At 38.0% G+C, this 20,589-nt stretch overlaps 2 protein-coding genes across 2 annotated transcripts; both read left to right on the top strand.

Annotated features, from left to right (window-relative positions):
* The first annotated feature begins 12,154 nt into the window (after nt 1–12,154).
* LOC124297435 (OCIA domain-containing protein 1-like) lies at nt 12,155–15,154 on the top strand. The gene is made up of 5 exons (XM_046748477.1): nt 12,155–12,352; nt 13,030–13,319; nt 13,447–13,601; nt 14,370–14,502; nt 14,594–15,154. The coding sequence occupies exons 1-5, from the start codon at nt 12,293–12,295 to the stop codon at nt 14,700–14,702; spliced, it is 747 nt and encodes a 248-aa protein (XP_046604433.1). The 5' UTR covers nt 12,155–12,292; the 3' UTR covers nt 14,703–15,154.
* Nucleotides 15,155–16,144: 990 nt separating this feature from the next.
* On the top strand, nt 16,145–18,168 carry LOC124297436 (ubiquitin carboxyl-terminal hydrolase isozyme L3). The gene is made up of 7 exons (XM_046748478.1): nt 16,145–16,314; nt 16,395–16,406; nt 16,719–16,847; nt 16,926–17,071; nt 17,146–17,287; nt 17,410–17,485; nt 17,855–18,168. The coding sequence occupies exons 1-7, from the start codon at nt 16,282–16,284 to the stop codon at nt 17,998–18,000; spliced, it is 684 nt and encodes a 227-aa protein (XP_046604434.1). The 5' UTR covers nt 16,145–16,281; the 3' UTR covers nt 18,001–18,168.
* Nucleotides 18,169–20,589: the final 2,421 nt, after the last annotated feature.

The raw sequence follows: 20,589 nt of genomic DNA, 5'->3' as shown, positions 1-20,589 counted from the left end.
ATATTACGAACATTTTATATTCGTTGGATGACGGTCAGGGTTGGAACGATGCACATTAAGCAATCAATTTTATTTTCTGTACGACGTTTCGGCAGGCCCCGCATACCATGCCATCATCAGGTTTCTTTAATATAAATAACAACAGACTGTTATATGACTTACACTTGTTCAACAACTGCCACGCTAAGAATATTGCACAGCTAGGTAATGATTCGTCTCTATTGCGTCAAATTATTTTATAGCGTTTTTAAATTTCATAATGTACATAAATGCCAACTTTTAATGATTTATATTATTGTTTAAAATAATATGGAAGATTAAATTATTTAACACTTACATAAATCGACGTTCCTTAACGCTTGCGATGTTAATTGCATGGTGTTCGAGAAGGAAGCGAATACCGACCCAACTATAGGTACTAACCCATGCAACTGTTCTCTTAATAGTCAGTTTTGTCAACAATATTTGAAAGTCAAGTAGGTACCTGCAATTGCATGTTTGTTTGTGTACAGGCCTAATTGTTTACACAACATTCTGTGCCAATGAATTCTATTGACAATTTATGTGATGTCCGAATAGAGGTGACTCAGGTTTTCTATGTCAGACTTGTATGGAATACCTTATACTCAATGCGAAGCATATTGATCGCCGTCGTATCAGATGCTTTTCAAACTTTTTCCATTAACTCGTAATTCAAACTCCGACCAATGACTGCACTTGATCAATTTCCATTTTCTAGGTACCTACTCTCACAGTCCTACCACGCCTGACGACATGAAAGAAAGAATTACACCGAGCATGTGCTGAAATTATACCACAAATGTTGGCTCAAGTTATACGGTCTTTTCATCAGCGAATTAAGAATTGTTTACAAGTCGCGGGTCGTCACTTCGAGCATCTTCTGTAGGTAGACACAAACCAAGGTTAGTAAATCCTTTGAAAAGTAATTATTCTGAATCGATACGATTTTTCGACTATTTTCATACTTCGCGTGCCCAGAATGACCTTGCCTTGTAGATCACTGAATTTCCCCCAAAGTCAGTAATAATGTCGCAGAGAAAGAAAATACATTGTTTCATTTAAAAAAGTGGCGTAGGTCTTGACGTAGCTTGAGCGCCTCCACCGAAAAAGAAACAAGATGGTCCGGTATTACGGCCCTCTCGAACAATGGTAACTTTACCTAATCCGAAACTTTTTTGAGTATCGTCTATAGTTTGAGGACTATTGCTGTCTCGCACTTTAAATGCCCCATCCTGTATAGATATACGATTACAGATGCATTCAAGTACGTACTCACAATGAATAATTCAAGGACTATATCGACGTGATTTTGATAAGTTTCAATAACATTTTAAAATTAAGTATCGCATTTCAACTGTATTTAACTAACGTTGCTACGAATGCAAAAGCCCTTTCAACCGATTGGATATACAGAAGATTCGATTAAACGCATGTATAAGACAATTCACATTTATTGAGAATTTAATTTAATTTCATACGTTCTGTATAATCGTATTTTTTTCACTTTAATCATAATCAATCGCAATCGATGGACCTTTATCAGCGGGGTAGGATTTTGAGCGTTAACGGAGCGTTACAAACAAGCAGGTTTAATCCTACTTCCGGAGGGTTAAACGAGGTTCTAAACAAACCATACTTTTGAGCCTATAAACTTGTTAAATCGGTAAATTACGAAATTTTTTTGCGTCAAAGTAGGATTTGGTATTGTGGTAAAATAGGAGCTACTGCACTATCGTTAAACCTTGTAACATAGGAGTGCGAAGGGAAGGGTTTTAAAGTAGACGCTAAATTTCGACTCGGGCTAAGCGCGCTGTGGTAAAGCCCCCTAGTAATAATTATGGGCGGGAATCAAGTGCTATGGGAAAGAATATTAATTGTCTTGATAGAATCTTACGTGTTAAGTAGTAGTATGTACAAACATCTCCACAACGATCGTGCAACCCACAGTGGCGCGGGTTGAATAAAATTTGTAAATGAAATGTTCGCTGGAGGTATATCGTTGAACCCAATTCTAAGATAGGGTGGGTTTTCAAATGAAATATGTACCGCAGGAAACGAAGCGCATACACGATGTCGTTGAGTCACGTTATAAGGTATACCTATATGGGGTTGTTTTGCTAACAATAAGCCGTCGATTTGATCGCTACAGGTATATGTATATTATAACTATAATCAAGAAACGCTCGCGGACCGGCGGTATATATTCGGCAATGCAAGAAGTCCTTGTCAGCCGTGTGCAGGTAGGCACTATCCCATGGTTCGAGCGGCACCTCGAACCCCCTACCATTACCTACCCATGCCCAGCAAATTCCCTTTCTCTTTACACATTGCAAAACGGTACTCTGTATTGCGAATTGGTGTACGTAGGCCATCGTGGTATCTATTTATATGTAGGTATATATATGCATTGGTGAACGCATACGGGCACTAGACGTGCACTGTTATACATACACACATGTTTGTGACGGGGTACCTGGATTACGACAAAGTGCAAATATTTCACATGACCCACTGCAGTCTGCACCTGCCGTCTATGATATTACGGATTCTGCGGCGGCTTCTGACGCGCATTCGATGCTCGGTATCAATATACGTGTCCTACGTATGATATAGGCATACGACCCGCGCATGTATTAATCTGCACATATGATAATCCAGTCCCGTGTATTTGCATAATTTCCTATGTATGTAACTTTTATAGGCATTGCAGCCTACGCGTATGGATCATAACGATAATACGCCTATGTTAGAATAGAGTGACTGCAATTCAAGCGGGAGAGTTTAATGCTAGCATAAGAGACGTGAATGTCGGAACAGTTGCATTGCGAATCTTCTCACCGTTGCAGCGTTGCAGGCTATAGGTATGCTCGCCGAGTATACGATAAGATTCATGCAGCTGCAAGAGTTGTGGCACTGGCAACGCGAAACAACAAAAAAAAAAATAAATAAATAAATAAATAAAAATAAGAAATACGTGTAGGTAATTTAGAAAGATCTTCACAGTATCAAGCTCAACCTGCAGGATCGATTGTAATATCGTTACGTGCAATACCTAATGATGCTGCGCTATCACGGAAAAAAAACTACCGTCTCATTTACATATTACTTATACCGCTTTGGCAAAATGAGAGACTGCAGGCGCAGCTTTCCGTTCAAGTTACTTATAGGTACGTACATACCTACAGAGTTTTCGGTTCGCGCTACCGCATAATAGAAATAGGTAGGTACTCTGATTTACTATAGATCGATGGTACAATTTATGACGAAGAAAGGCTGTATTTACAAAAATTGTAGTAGGTAAAGCCGACGACAAAAGACCGCCAGATCTCCACGAAGTAGCGTAAACTCAGCCGGTAGTAATTTTTGTTTCCGTGATGATTTCCAATTGGTTATCCGATATATGCACCAGTTAATTTCCCCAACAACCCGCGAAGACCCAAGACATATAAGCGATAGTAATCCGCAGACGACGGTGAAATCTATTCTGTCCACCCGACATGAGCGCGCAATTAACTCACCGATGCGGGCATGTCCTACGGGCATTACACGCGGTAGGTATGAGCTACGCGCGCATTGGATTGCGCAGAATTGCGGCGTGGAAACTGCCGTAGCGAGCCGATCGAGGTGCGGTCGGAGGTCGGCTGCTTCACCGTCCGCCCGGCCCGCCGTCGCTCCGGAAGCGCAACTGCTTATGAATGGAAGTGACCGTGGATTGGTAGACGGTCGTAGCCAATGGCGGACCGACTGCCAACCTTCGGCCGTCCCGCGCCGCATCGCCAACGCGCTACGCCAGTTAGCCACCTCGGGCACCGGCAGTCGCCGCTCGCACACGTGCAGGCTTCTATCGTGTTCACCGTCCGTGATACGCGGCCAAAAACAAGTATCGTGAATTTGACTTGAAACGGTGCGATCCAAGCCTGCAGCCGGTCACCGCCTACGCTAACGTATCCGCAACTTTTGCATACGAGAGCGTTTGCCAGCCATGCTTGGCTTGTGTCAAATTCGCGCATGTAATTGGCACAGGCGACAACCACGTGGCTGTCAATAGCCGGCACTGACGGAGCCACACTACCGCCGGTACTTTTCAGACGACCGCAAGGTGTATTCTATAAATGGTGATGATTGCCTATGCTTTGTCGTAGAGGTTTGGTACCTAAGCGTAAAGAGCCAGCTGTAAGGATCTGTGCATGATTTAAAGAAAATAATGTTGAATGCTTTACGAGTATTTCGACTTTAAACGCGCGTGAAGTGAATTTTTTCGGTGGTTATGTATATCATGCATATGAAAAGGGAATTAAAAATTAAAAATAATTATCGACAGAGGGATATGAACGATTTCAGAACAATGAGGCAAAATAACATGGCTCCGAAAGGAAAAAGAAATTCTTTTCTTACTTAAGTATGATATGATGAATCAAATTGTACTTTTTGCAGTTCCCGACAAATTTCATACAAAATTATACTCTTTAGTTTTTTTTTTTTTTTTTTTTATTCCTTTGCCTATAGGTATGTAGCGGAGGGGCGGGCAAGGTTGGCACTCCCGACAATTTTTCATATTTTTTGAAAATTGAGAAACGTTTTTTTTACGGACACCTGAGCTAAGGATAACATCGCTTGGCAACCGTGAAGGTATGGTTTTCAGATTTGCACGGTAATTCAAATCGGTAATTAGATGCCTTTGAAGCAACTTTAGAAAAGTATAGCATGATTTTTAAGGGGCCCATATTTCGCCCGCCTTTTCTCCGCACGCCTCTTATAGGTATAGCTCGATTAATGTTAAAATCATGTTAAAAATATTCTAAATTAAATGCGAAAATTAATTTAAAACATTTTTCAATATTGAAAGTTTCGAAAATTTTTAGTTCATTTCGCCCGCAAATACCGGATTTTACAGCCAAGAGCGTTCAATACTCATTGTCAGCATCGGTTAGGTTATCATTTTTCGGTAAAAATTTAAAGATCCATTGATTAAAACCACTATTTGGAGCGTTAATTTCTGTGGGTGTCTACTTTGCCCGCCCCGCCCCTACATTATCTATAGATATAATATACCTAGGTGTATTCAGATACGGACAGGCCAACGAATGATGCGGCTATGACGGAATGAAAATTTAGATTTTCCAGACCTGGCTATTAATGGGCCAGTATAATTACTTTAATTTCACACGGCCACGCGCCATTTTCGCGGAGCATGCGCTTTCAGATTAAATAGGATCCTGGAATTCGGTGAATCCGTTGAGAAGTTACGCGTTAACAGACGTATAATAATTTTTACCAAATCGGGCCACGACTCTAAAACCGACCACTTTTGGGCCTATTGATAATTTATAAATTTTTATGTACGGGACCACTGGCGGAGCAAGCTCTTTCGTGTAACATGGCAGTATATAATTGTGTGACAATTAGGGACGAAAGTTGGCGATTGCGACGAGTGTGAAGTTTGCGCCTGATTGCGAGCGAAGCGAGGGCGGCAATGGTACGAGTTGCAATCGCCAACATTTGGCCCGACTCACATACGATAGTTTTTCTAACAAGCGAGCGAAAGGTGGCGGGCCTTGGCGTGATATAGGTATAAGTTTTGCGAGATGCGAGTGGACAATTTCTTCTCCCCTGGAACGAGAGTGGTCTCCCAAGGAATGAAAGTGAAGTAATTGTGAAACGAGCATGCGCAAACCTATCTTTGTAACACTGAGATGAAATTGGCTATTCACGTCCCGCTGAACTGCTACGCAAAGCACCACTTTTCATGCACGCTTGATAAAATAAAAAAAAAAATAAAAAAGAAATCAACAGTCATTCGGATCGGTGCATCCGTTGAGCAGTTATGCGCGACCAGACGTGAAATTATTGAAAATGATAGTAATCATAATTCCTACCAATACCGGTATCATTTTCAAATTTCTATGGGACCACCGGCGGACCAAGCGCTTTCGGATAAAAAACGATACAGCCAAATTTGTGCATCCGTTAAGGAGTTATGCGCGAACGGACGAAATGCGAAATAAAAAAAAAATGGGTGCGTGTACTTATGTACGCGCGTGAGAAGTTATACTTCTTTGGCATCTTTGAAAAACAATAAAACAAATAACGGATGTCTTACATTATATTTAAATAATCTATTGAATTTTAGTCACGAACTTTTTATTAAATGTTCTATTAAATTTATTTCTTTATTTTGTAAATATTAAAAAACCAATAATAAATATTCAACATTGATAATTTAATAATATTTAGTATTAATTATATTAAATAATGATATTTTAATTTATATCAATAAATAATACATACGGATAACTAACCTCAATTATATTGGAGCACTTGAAAAAGTATTTTAACACAATTTTTTCACCAACATTCACAAATAGTACCTAAATAATATTAATCCAAATATTCAATTTAAATCACTACTGAATATATTTTATTGCCACGTATATAATTCGCACTTGTATGAAAATAAAACACGTGTTGTGACTGTAAAAACTAAAACCATGTGGATAAATATTTAGCTTTTTTTCGAGACTTAATGAATTCGGTTGAGTGGGCAACTTCATCCTGTTAATTTTGTGTTACAGTGATGCGCGCGCATCTTGAAATTTCACTCTCATCAGTTTTTCATAACGCGCCTAAAGAAGTATAACTTCAAAAAAAAAAAAAAAACGTACGCGACGAATTGATATAACCTGACTTCTCTTGCGAAGTGATCGGGCAAAAAAGAATCTGTCGGACCTGAGCTAGACGGTTCATCTTTAGAGAGGATTGTTCTTCTATCGAACACTAACGTTTGAGGGATTAAGAGAGAGAAAAAATACTCATTTTTTTTTCTACCTACCTAATAATCATACAGGGTCATTTATGGAATACTACTGGCAATGAGTGCGACTGCATTGCATAGTCCGCGCGAGCGGCTCACTCGCTGCGCTCGAGGGTCGGGTATATAACTTTATAAGAGTACTCAATACGACATGGCACCCTATGCCTAGGCGGCAGATCTTATACGTTTGCTACCAAATCATTTCCTTGTTGCGGACACTCTATCTGAATTATAACAAGGTTGAAGTTCGCGGAAACAAAATTATCGCTTTTCATTTTTAAAATGACTTCGGAGAATTTCAGTTTTCGAAATATGAGTACAGATACAATATATTATGTGTATTATTCGGCATTTTAGACAATCCCAAAGTTGCACGAAGTATCGATTTTTCTTATAAATGTATCGTTACATCGCAGGAATTGTACAATAAAGTTCTCGATTATATTTCGTAGGTATAGCGTCATGTTGAGGAGCATTTTGTGACGAAAGCTGTACCAGAACGCGCACCGTTAGATACCTTATTCTCCTCCGAACTATGCACATCCATCCGTAGGATATAACAACACACATCTTTCCTTTACTATTATACCGCCCTGTTATGAGCTTCAACGCCGTCGCATATAGCCTGTACTTAACATAATTACTTACAAGCGCAGCAATAATTACGCAAACATTTGCTGAACAATTGCAGGTAGGTATTACCATATTGAATTATATTTCGTATAATGAATATTATACATACATGTATACGGATACGTCGAATACTTTTCGACCGCGGCCTGAGGGCTTGGGTCAGCGATTCGGCTGCTGATTTTTTTCAAGAAAGTAGGTTATAAAAAAAGACGATTCTCCAAATTTGAGCTCAATATAAGAAAATCTGGTGGCTATAGAAATTTTTCAAGTTTTCAGTTATTTTCACAATTTTTTCACGGGAGCTCTATGGGACTTGAAGACTCGAATCAAACGGCATTCCCCTTCTCTGACCTTGTATTTTTAAGAAAAAAATAGTTTTTTACTCCAAAGCAAAATCCAGTTTAATTAGGAACCTTTTCATGAACTACTATTTTAGCAAAATTTCGCATAACTTTGAAACGCTGCCAAGTCAAGAATTTTCCAAGCAGACGTCCAATCGACGGCTCAAATTTTCCGTCTAGGTATACTTTATCACTGCCTACACGAATTATTATTAATCACCACGTTCCTTTTTATATACGGCCTTGCAAAACCAACTGATTTCTGAAAAATCGCTGTTTTCAGATAGCTGTAACTTTTTTCTATCAACTCGAAATCGCTTGAAATTTTCAGGGAATATACTTCATTCTATCCCCAAACAACGCTGAAAATTTCCAGCTAGGAGTCGAAGCTGTTAACGAGCTGTGAATTTTCAAAATGTTCAAGTTTCCCACATAATATTTCGTATTTCATGGCATTTTGCTTTGGAGTAAAAAACTATTTTTTTCTTAAAAATACAAGGTCAGAGAAGGGGAATGCCGTTTGATTCGAGTCTTCAAGTCCCATAGAGCTCCCGTGAAAAAATCGTGAAAATAACTAAGAAATTGAACTATTAAAAACTTGAAAAATTTCTATAGCCACCAGATTTTCTTATATTAAGCTCAAATTTGGAGAATCGTCATTTTTTATAACCTACTTTCTTGAAAAAAATCAGCAGCCGAATCGCTGACCCAAGCCCGCAGGCCGCGGTCGAAAAGTATTGGACGTATCCGTATACATGTACTCACCCGCGCCCCTAACCGATTCTCTTGTATACCCGATCTCGTCGTGTATAAAACAAAGTCCGCAGCTTCGTCCGCAGGTAGAGCAGTCGATGTCCGCGAAAGGAGAAAAAATATGTGATTTTCAAGATATATCTGGCGTAATAAGAATGACCAAAGTAATCGACTACTTTTTCCCGATTAATTAATCGAGTATAATCAATTATTTATCAAACTCGATCGTTTTCCCTGAAAACCGGTTTTTCGTTTCTTACTCCCAAGAACAACGCAATACAATACCTATTGTAATTTGCTGGGAGACTTAAAAAAAGTTAATATTAAAGAGACTTCAACTTAATTTCGATCTCAAATTACGATTCATCGACTAATTTACTTTCGTTCAATTCATTACAAAAAAATTTACGACACAGTGCTTGTCATTCATTTCGTTGATCTCTAATCTCAAAGTTTTCTAATAGTTAATGTGATCAACGCGAAAAAGCAAATGTGCAGCACAATTCAGCTGTAAGGTTCAATGTGTCCACGATTTACGGTTAAGTATTACACTGCCGCAAACGAGGTTAAAATTAGTAACGTTATCGTAACGAAAAATTGGGGAAGAAGTCGCAATTTTCTTCATTTTAGGTATAATGATGCTTACCGAACTAAGATTTCTAAAATATGAGTGTGTTGTGTTTAGCAATGACCACTGAGATAAAAATAATCGATGCGGCGATTAATCGCGCGTCCAAAAAAATAATCGAACACGACTTGATTGAATCGGTAAAAATGAATCGATTATTTCGTATTTTTTTAAAGCAGTGAACTCTCCTTCGCCAGAATGCAATATCTTGTGCACCGAAGAGTAAGGACAACAGGCTATATGACTTCAACTTCCACGGTTCAGCGAATTATTCTCTCTCACGACTGAAAATGTGATGCTCTAGGTAATTCGCCAGTATCAAAAAAGCCAGCCGTAATGCCATCTCGAAAATTCGAAAATGTTCGTTATATCTGCCTGGTGGTTATAGTCGTCGGTCGTTGGTTGAATCAATTTTGGTCAAGTTCTCGACACCATTTGCCACCGATTTTTCTGATGGCGAACTTTCTTGTTGATGGCCTGAAAACCGAATTTTAACTTTGAAGCGCGCATTTTGATTCCAATTTTACAAGAAACGTTTTAAGACGTGTGAATAAAATTTCGGAGAGCTTCTGAAATGCCAGAATTAATCTTTGAATCACAATTTCTGAAGAAAATCGATTTGAACATTCTTTAATATTCATTTTTTTCAGTGTTCTAGCAACTTCTTCAAAACTCGTTTTTCAAGAGCGTGTACCTCAACAACGAACAAAAATTTTGGAAATTTTCAAACGCGAAATGAAAAAAAATGGGTGCGTGTACTTATGTACGCGCGTGAGAAGTTATACTTCTTTGGCATCATTAAAAAATACACAACATGTCAAAATCTTCTGTCACACAATGATAAAGAAAAGATGTATGTAATAAAAAACAATAAAACAAATAACGGATGTCTTACATTATATTTAAATAATCTATTAAATTTTTGTCACGAACTTTTTATTAAATGTTCTATTAAATTTATTTCTTTATTTTGTAAATATTAAAAAACCAATAATAAATATTCAACATTGATAATTTAATAATACTTAGTATTAATTATATTAAATAATGATATTTTAATTTATATCAATAAATAATACATACGGATAACTAACCTCAATTATATTGGAGCACTTGAAAAAGTATTTTAGCACAATTTTTTCACTAATATTCACAAATAGTAAATAATATTAATCCAAATATTCAATTTAAATCACTACTGAATATATTTTATTGCCACATATATAATTCGCACTTGTATGAAAATAAAACACGTGTTGTGACTGTAAAAACTAAAACAATGTGGATAAATATTTAGCTTTTTATCGAGACTTAATGAATTCGGTTGAGTGGGCAACTTCATCCTGTTAATTTTGTGTTACAATTTTGTGTTACAGTGATGCGCGCGCATCTTGAAATTTCACTCTCATCAGTTTTTCATAACGCGCCTAAAGAAGTATAACTTCAAAAATCATTCTTCGGTTTTCGAGGGAAATAAAATTTTTGAAAATCGGTCAACACGTCTGCACTTCATTCACGTTTCAAATCAGTCCCATTTTTTTCGGCCCACCCTGTAAATATGTAGAGATACGTTGTGTTTACATTTTATATTTTAGTGGCCAACATTCAAATGAACCGCGCTACGATCTGGTACGATCCTGAGTTGACAAAAAATAGCAGAGGGGTAGAAGCACAGTCTTATATACAGGTCTGGAAACTCCTATGCTGGGAGCCACAATTATTCGTGTCGCTTAGCGAGTGCAAATTTCAATTCTAGCGGCACCACCAGTTGTCGCTGCGGTCTAGTTACCAGACAACAGTAACCTCAATAAATGATAGTAGTTACTTGACGAGCTTGCGCGCGGTCAGCGAGGGCAGCGAGCGTGTCAGAAGTCTACTAGCGCCACGTAGAGGAACTAAAAAACGAAGACAAGACGCGTACAATTTTTTAGTATACGAGCAGTGGTGAGTGTCAGGGGGCTGAGTAGGGCGTCGGTGACGAGACCATAGACTTGTAGAGATAGTGCGCGGCCGTGCACCGAGCAGAAGCCGTAATGCGAGAGAGAGATAGATAGATATTTTATTTATGCCTATGGCAATATTAGACAGTATATGTATACACAGAGAGAGAGAGAGAGAGAGAGAGAGAGAGGGGGGGGGGGGGGAACTTTTCCTGTAGCACCAGTTTAAGGTAGAATTGGGCATGATTATTGCACGCCGCAGCAGCAGGTCCAACAACGGACTTGTGCGGGTCTATACTCACAGATATTCTTCGACTTTTCGAGAGGCGCGTCGGACGGTACGTCCTCTGATATAAGTTTGTATTAATATGAGTTACATATCGGTAGATATATCAGAATTTCACAGTATACGTCATGGAGCTTAGATATAAGGAAGACGAACGACATAGGCGTTTTGGCTTTATATACGTCCAGAAATAAGGAGAAAAATATCATTTTCGCACAATGTCCACCAGGGTAGCGCGTAGCGCTGATGACGTTAACATGAAATTGATGGCGTCCGTTTGTTATTGCTTGTATCACGGCCATGGAGACTACCTTTAGTCTCCATGATCACGGCATTCCCGTTCTAAATGTGGAGACTATATAAGAAGGAGGAGGTCAAATGGGAGAATTAACAGAATCTACCCCCTAAAATAGTACAATAGTACCCATCAGGTTTCTTTTTTCACCACTAGCGTCGCTTTTTCTACCAAAGTGCCATTGGTTGCAGGGATGCCCAATATCGATCGGTCAATGATTTTGCACTGTAATTGCTAGAAAGCCTTACACTCTATTAATTTTTTTCGGTCCATTCGAAACACCTGTGCCATCTTATTGTAGGCAGCTATTTGTATACATGGTGTTCCTCCTCCTTACATAATCTCGATACTTCTCAATATAACATCAGCAATGCCAGCGCCTCTAGTGTAGAAAGTTCGTTCTGCAAATTTTCGGCCGTTTCATATGCATTATGATAGTTTTCCTTATATCTAGTCTCCGTGGTATATTTGTATAGCGCGTCTAAACAGCGACCGTTCGTTACATACGGAGCTAGGTCTCCTTTCTCTAGCTTCCATAATATTACCATTTGGAACTAACGATACGCATTTACATTACATTTGTCATGGAAAATGTCTACAATAATCCGGTCGATGAAAATTCACGAGTAAATTCGTTACCCAAAGTAAATAAGTTTTTATGTTTTCGATTCGTCATAAAGAATGGTATTTTACTCGAATGACAGGTTAACCTGTATAACCCTCAATTATGACTGTGGAAATTCACAATATCTGTAGGCCGGCACTTGTCTTTGACACTTATAGTATTCTTATTTGATGCCACCAATTATCAGAAATTTTATAAACGTGATGCCATATGCTACTACGTATTATCATTGCAATACTTTGTAATAAAGTTTACCACAAATGCCTATCTGTGCTCTGGTCAACGGCCTAACGGTGACTACGTTGCGCAATTGAATTGTGCGGTGTAACGACGTGTTGCATTACTGCAAAATAATGTCTGTAGAAATGAAAAATCTATTTCACTACCTCTGGATTGCCTGCCACATGTAAATAATTTGTGTATACAGCCGTGTATAATCTGTGATATGTTGGGTAAAAAATGGTGATGAACGCGATGATAGCTAATGAAAATTGTTATTGCTTGAAGCACACAATTGTCAATCAGTTGTTGGACTCTGTTCATATATTTTTTATTGTTACCGCAAACTTTAATTTCTGCTCGTTTGTCTATGCGATTTGTATCACACTTGCGCCATCGAACCTGATAGTTTTCATTTACAGACTCGGCCGATGCTATTTGTGGCGTATATCATTTTAAATTTTATTTTCATTGCAGAATTATCAACCTACTCCAGATGAGTTGAAACTATTGGCTGAATGCCGTGGTAAGAGCAATGTTAATGGTACCATTGGTGCAATTACATTCGGAGGGTTGGCCTACCAAAGTATCAAATCGTTGAGGCTAAATGTTCACCCAAGGTTTGGTATCTATCCCAAGGTTGGAGTTGCGTCTGTGGTAGGTTTTTTTGTAGGAAAAATTACAGCCCTACCGTCATGCAGAGAAAAATTTAAGAATCTTCCGGACAGTCCGATTGGTGCCATTATGCGACAAAAATCAATGGGAAGGTAAGAAATAAAGCATTGCTGAATTTTGATTAATGCAAGGAATACATTTTGATGGAGCATGTCTAGAGAAAAGTAAAAATTACACATGCTCTTATTGAAATATGTAACTGTTGATTTCTCTATCCAGTCTAACAACAGAAATAATAACTGATTCAAATCTAAACTTTACTGGCGTCACTCCGATTAAACCATCAAATAATGCACAAATGAATTCTGCAATCGACATTGATGTTTACAATTCACCCAGCAATATGGACAGTTATACCGGTAATGAGTTAAATGGTAAGTTCACATTGAAACCGACAGTCGTTATCCAAACGTTCGACAGAGGAAAAATAGTTACTCGAACTTTTAGTATTTAATCTATCTACATTTTTGTGTATAATATGCACACTAGGGTGTTTCAAAAAAAGACGGATTTTTTTTTTCTTATGGATTCCCAAACTTGATAGTATATCTAAAAACAAAAATTTTGGTGCCAGTATGAAAAATAATATAAATATGGCATATGATATTTTTTTGTAGTTTTATTGGAAAATATTTGAAATTTTTGATTAGTGTTATTTTTGATCGCTGATATCTTAGAAACGGTTGATTTGAGGAACTTTGATCTTCAGACGTTTTTTGTAGAGCGTAAAATCTCCTACAAATCTCTTTTTTCAGATTGTTGTTACGATGAACCGTTCCAAAGTAATAAAAATTCAAATATGAAAAAAAAAAATTTCCCATGTTATTTAAATGGAAAATAAAGAAATGGATAGAGGCAAACCTTCCTATTGATATTAAGAGCTAATATTGTCGCCTAAATTTTTGTTTTTAGATATACTATCAATTTTTGGACACCATAAGGAAAAAAAAAAAATCCGTCTTTTTTTGAAACACCCTAATGCACACATACCGAACCAAGGCGTGGTTGAAAATACAAACATATGCATGCATGTAGATATTTACTGAATTTTACAACAGCTCATTGGGGCTGCTTATTAATTGATATTTGCACACCCGTATGGGAATAATATTGTATAATAAAATAAAAAATCGAATATTCAGGTCCGAGATTAGATGCATCGAATGATAATATACTCGATGAAAATTACATACAAAAACCAGCAGTTTCGTATGCCGAGCTAAGGGGTAGGAACAGAGAAGATTATTTGAAAGCCAGTAAAGAAAAATACAATCCGTAAGTGCAATCACGTTCAACAAATTCTTGAAAATCTCAATTTAATATATTCTATTCTCATTTCTCTATAAATCGTGTATTTCATTTTTAGGATGAGCTCTATCGCCAACGACTCACGTACAGAGCCACCGACACGAAGGTCTTCACCCCCTCCTATTCCTAACAAAGAGACAAACAAATATGGAGATGTATGGGGCTAATGTGATACTAACTGCAATCCACGGCTCTCGCATCCGCGTATATATTAGTGCGTACCTACAGGGTCATTTATTCATCGCTGAACACAAGACTCGGCTATGAGAGAGCCTCTTACGCGAGTACCAGGGTGGGCTGGCTGCATCGGTTACACTCGTGTTCAGCAACGAATAAATGATCCTGTAGTATCAGGTTCATACGTTTTAAAACCTTTGACATGGTCTTTGGAGAGAATATATTATACACAGCCCAAACAATTTGTCATTGCTTATTACAATTATTTTTCCAATGCCTGTGCGCGTAATTTTAAACAATGTTCCCGGTACTTTAACGACCGCCACATCTACATAGCTATTGTATAAATGTAACATAGGCGCAGATATTTTACAGTGTAGTCTGTGATTTAAACGACGTAGAATGTATTAAATGTAAAAATAAATCGTCCTGGTTGAATAAATTGAAAATCCATCACCCCCACCTTATTGATTTTCCACGTTATGAACAAATGACCAGTTACAAGTGTGTTTGTGAATTTTACCTTAACTCTTGATGGAGAAAGCTTGATTTATAACTCATTGCATCAGATTATTGAATTTTGTTAGTAAGCTAATGTATATCAGTGAAATATTTCACCATTACCACGGTCTAGTAATAGCTTAACTGGTGTCATTTACCAGGTTACAACCTATCATTAGTGCTCAGCATCATAAAGACACCATAAGTCGCCAATCAGGATGGATCGCATGGACAGTACGCATTCATCAACTGCTAATTTCTACTGGAATTGCAAGGATCTCCAGTTTTCTGCACCATAATCAACTATTCAAAGTACCATTCCTTCTGCATGAAATATCAAGTAGAAGTTAGAATATTTCTGAAATTATATTCCCATGTCCGCTCTTTCACACTCCGAATATTAAGATTCTGCCTCAAGAAAACAAAGTGGGTCTTTTCGCGTTGAGCGTAAGTTTGCAACGTCGATTGAAGATCTTTGCAATATGAGTCGTAAGTCAGCGCGACCGCGTGCCGAAGGTAAATATTGCTAATACGCTCGATTAGCCATAATTATAGCCGACCAGTACGCGATCTGGGCTGAGTTCAGAAGCCTTACCCGAGTGAACTCGGATATCATACTGTCTTTGTCTAACACATGAGATTAAACAAAGACACAACGATACTTGAGGAGTCACTCGAGTAAGGTTTCTGAACTCAGCCCTGTAGTGTTGGTACGGCTGCCATACCGACCAGGATGTTCTTCTCCTTTCCATTACATTATGTTGGAAAGAGACGGTGAATCTACCATTCTCGGCCCGACACCACAGCAACTTATTCACTTACCGACAAACACTGCGATGCATGTAAATTACCGACAAAACAATTCGCCCACTTGACCCGTTGGAGCGACAGGAAATTTTTTCCAAGGTTGCCTTTCTTCAGGATCAGTGGAATATAGCATACTCAATGGAGGATATCATCCTAGGATATCATTGAGTTTCCGACAAACTGAACAGACGCAATTCTTGAAATCTGCCAGCTTGATTTTCGTTAGTGTATATTGGAAATAATTTTCTCCTACCGTAAATCATGGCATGGGTCCCGTTAGAGTCGAATCCAGAGGTATTTTCACCCCACACTGTTCGTACCACATTTATTTTTGTATATACGAAACCATTAATGCGTTTTTGTGTTTGTTTCAGGTCATGACCAAGGTGATGAATTGACCTTTAACTATCGGCTAAGTGTTGATTTTAAACTAGTTCATTAGCTATCAAACAGTTCCTTATGCACGTATATTTTTTTAACGAAAACGTTAGAGACATGTTGATCTTCTCGCCCCAGTCTACAATTGTTTATAAATCTCGTATTGCGAAAGAAGGATCACTGTTAACTGTCACACAGAGATGCTTCCAACAATATTCCGTTTCAATACGTTCATTGTGCTTTTTATTACTTTTATGCTTCAGCTGTTGAGAAATTGGGTATATGGTGCGTTAACTTTCTTGGCTCTGCTTGTATTTTAGTTTCTACATAAACTTGGAGTACCGAAGAACTGGGGCATCGTTGATGTTTATGGAGTGGATCCTGACTTGTTGGCTGTAATACCTAGGCCAGTCCTTGCTCTTATTCTCCTGTATCCGATTACAGACAAGGTAAAAATATTCTTGAGGCACACACCTATATGGTTATAGTAAATAAAGACAAGTGTCTGGGTGTATCTACATTTGCAGTCAGATAGGTTCAAAAATGATAGGGAGGCCAAGCTGAAAGAGGATGGACAAAAAATATCTGAGGACATATATTACATGAAACAATGTGTCTCTAATGCTTGTGGCACCGTTGCACTTATTCATGGAGTAGCTAATAACAGTGATAAGTAGGTATCATGATACTTAATCAACTTCCACGTCAATAAACGACCACACTAACCAGCAGATTATATATTCACAGGATTCAACTGGAAGATGGGCAGCTAAAATCATTCTTGGATAGCACCAAGGGACTTTCCCCCCTTGAGCGTGGCGAACTACTTGCTAAATCAGAGGCTATTATTGATACCCACAAAGAACTAGCTCAGGAAGGACAGACGGAGGTAATTGTATGCCTCATATATTCTGTTAATTATTTGAATAAAGCTATTGCTTATGCTGTATCTCTAGATCGCTTGAAAACAAATGCAATAAATTAAATTTAATTTTATTCTTGATATTTCAGGCTCCTGGTGACGATTCCCCAGTCAATCATCATTTCATAACATTTGTCGAGAAGGATGGATCATTGTACGAGTTAGGTTCGTATTTTCTACATAAGACATTTTATAAGATAATATAAGAAAAATTTTGGATCGATCAAAACTTCGAAAAGATAAAATTCGCTACGTAACTTCGTGATGATTTTACAGATGTTCTAGACAGTCAATACATTTCTATATAAAAATTATCTAATTAATGAATCTCACTTACCCAATCTTCGTGTTCAAAAGTGTGTCAATGTGAGTCATAACATAGATCCAGGTTTCTACGAAGGAAATTACAAGAAGAAAGTACCGAGTTGCAGAACCATCTTAAATCTTGGATACTTGCTAACTTATTTGGAAATATATTTTCTTTGTCGTACCCACTCATCGGAATTTTAGAATCTTCTTTTCATGTTTTTCTAGATGGAAGGCAGTCGATCCCGGTTAATCACGGAGCTTCGACCGCTGATACATTTTTGGATGACGCAGTCCGCGTGTGCCGTGAATACATGGCCCGCGACCCTGATGAAGTCCGTTTCACTATGGTTGCTCTAGCTGCAAACGAATAAGAAAACGATAAGCTTCCGTGAAATGTCGACGTGTATGAAACACGTTATTCTTGTTTAGGATATTGCAACACCTTATGCGATTCTTTAAGTACTTCACCATGTTCTATAATCTGCTATTGCCATTTTCTGATATATTTTGTAACGCTATAAAATTTGTTCATGCTGTGAGACTATCCTTTCTTTTGAATTTTTCAAATGTGTATCCTAAGGACATGCTTCATGTAGACACTGTGGTAGATACATAACTAGTTGAACCAAGTTCTACTTGTTCAACTGGATATCATCAAAGACTAGAGTGTAGCGATTTAAAATACAGTATCGGTATTAAAGATATCGATTCGATCCATGCCCCAATCCTCTCTGTGGCACAACTTTGAGAAAAATTACGAACGATAATTATGATATATATCGAATAGAAAAAGAGGGTAAATGAACGCATCTTCCAAAATGATAAGAGAAACAAACATATATCTGTAATTATTCGGATTATTTACATTACTTCGATAAAAGTGTAGTAAATAAAAATACACGTATCAATACGTGTGAATGCATGAATGTGAACTTCGTAATACGCAGGCACACAACACACACGTGCATACATACGTACAATACGCTGTGTAATGTATCCCATCTCATTCTTTTGCACGTTCAATCCTACAGATATACATATGTTTGTCTCTTTCTACAACGCCTCAAGTTTTTGTGTTACACTTGATTTTACTCATAAAATTTCCGTACCGGGCCTTTATAACTCAAATCGTTTCTTAAGGAGTAAACTCCAAAAGCTATTTAATTTTTTTAAATCCTGCGAACAAAATTCACATCTATATTAGCGTATGTGGTTCTTAGAATATAACAATTATAGCGCACAAAAAGCGTCGCGAAGGAAAATGGTATATACTTTTTTTGTAGTAAATACTTCTTATGCGACAATGGCACGTTCATTGGTAACGATAAAAAGTGTCCGTAAACCGGACAAGAGAATGGAGGAATAAAAGAAGAGAGAGAAAGTGTGATGGTCGTCCATAGCATGGCCGTGTACAAGAAGAGAGAGAAAGAGTCATGTGTGAGCGAGAGAGAGTGATAGGCCATCCATAGGCCGCGTGTACGTGTTTTATACCCGGGACAACTCTTGAAACTATTCATACAATGTGCATGCGCGAGTTTTATCGGCTGCTCGGGCAGGCTGACCACTCCTAGTTTCAGCTGTCAAACTCTGTTTCTGGCGGCGATGTGGTTCATACGAATTGTTGAGGTTAGAATCTCAAACAGTCGAGATAGTGACTCGGAAAGTTGATGCTAATGCTCTTTGAAAATTGGCTTTATTCGACTGGAATGAGAAATCTGTTTAAATGTTGGATGCTTGGAAGAAACGCAGCAGGTAGGTGGGAACCTTTTATTTGATCACTTTTATTATTTCGTACATTAGCAATAACAATGAAATTTTTTTCTGTCAACAGGTGATACGGCCAAAATAATTACATCTCTAATATTTACTGTTATCTGCTTATCCAATTTATCACACGTACAAAGATCATCTCCACTTTCAAGCAACTAAGCAACTTTCTCACTCTCTTGTGATTTCAGGCGGTAATATTGAATTTTATCACGTTTGAAAATGTAACGTTAAACCGAGCGTTCAAGAAATTTAAATATCACACTACCTGTAACAGAATTGTGAATCTTTTTTTTCTCGAAAATAGTTCAACAAAAGTTACAAATAGTCGATAGTTAACGTATTTATTCCGATCAATAAATTATTGCTACTACTATTAAAAATTTTCCAATGATTATCAGAGTTCATTTCGCAAATTTTCAATGATGTTCGATTAAATAAAAATCAAGGGAACCTAATACTCAAATTGAAAATTCAAGTAATATTAGACTTATCAAAATGATTTTTGTATTTCATGTTGGTGTGCATGGAGACTAGAGTGAAGGAGTGGACACAGCGTGCTATAGAAATGTATACGAAATCCCGGCTTAACACGACGGCGCTGTGATCAAAAAGATCGTAGTCATATACATATATATATATATATATTTAGATCAGACACACTGTTACTACTTATTTCCTAACCTCAATGTGTCAAAATTCGTGCAGTGTTTATGTTTACATGTGTAAAACGTTTTGTTATTAATGTGCAGTGTTAATTAAATTATTATGTTTATTAAAATGGGTGTATCAAATTTCTGTGAATAAAAATAAGCTGAAACATTAGGAATCTGTAATCTATTATTTTCGCGTAATGAATCGAGAGAAGCTCTGGACAATTTTGTCACCTTATTTTATGAAAAAAAAAGTATTGACTATTCTTGGAATAGTCTAGCTCCTTAACCTCCGATATACTGGTCTGTGCTGGTCTGTGCTGGTCTGTGCTGGTCTGTGCTGGTCTGTGCTGGTCTGGGACTGGTCTGGCGCTGGTCTGGGACTGGTCTGTGCCGGTCTGTGCCGGTCTGTGCCGGTCTGTGCCGGTCTGTGCCGGTCTGTGCCGGTCTGTGCCGGTCTGTGCCGGTCTGTGCCGGTCTGTGCCGGTCTGTGCCGGTCTGTGCCGGTCTGTGCCGGTCTGTGCCGGTCTGTGCCGGTCT

This window comes from Neodiprion virginianus, chromosome 2 (genome assembly GCF_021901495.1).
Source record: "Neodiprion virginianus isolate iyNeoVirg1 chromosome 2, iyNeoVirg1.1, whole genome shotgun sequence".
Lineage (NCBI taxonomy): Eukaryota > Metazoa > Arthropoda > Insecta > Hymenoptera > Diprionidae > Neodiprion > Neodiprion virginianus.
Note: the sequence above shows the minus strand (reverse complement) of the source record. Positions and strands in the feature narration are given on the sequence as shown.

Excerpts from the sequence above, each read along its gene's own strand:
- LOC124297435 (XM_046748477.1), top strand. The coding sequence starts at position 12,293 with ATGGAAAATGTCTACAATAATCCGGTCGATGAAAATTCACGAGTAAAT. Across the intron at positions 13,320-13,446 it reads CGACAAAAATCAATGGGAAG|TCTAACAACAGAAATAATAA; the intron begins GTAAGAAATAAA and ends TTCTCTATCCAG. Across the intron at positions 13,602-14,369 it reads TACCGGTAATGAGTTAAATG|GTCCGAGATTAGATGCATCG; the intron begins GTAAGTTCACAT and ends TCGAATATTCAG.
- LOC124297436 (XM_046748478.1), top strand. The coding sequence starts at position 16,282 with ATGGCATGGGTCCCGTTAGAGTCGAATCCAGAG. Across the intron at positions 17,072-17,145 it reads GTAGCTAATAACAGTGATAA|GATTCAACTGGAAGATGGGC; the intron begins GTAGGTATCATG and ends ATATATTCACAG. Across the intron at positions 17,486-17,854 it reads TGGATCATTGTACGAGTTAG|ATGGAAGGCAGTCGATCCCG; the intron begins GTTCGTATTTTC and ends ATGTTTTTCTAG.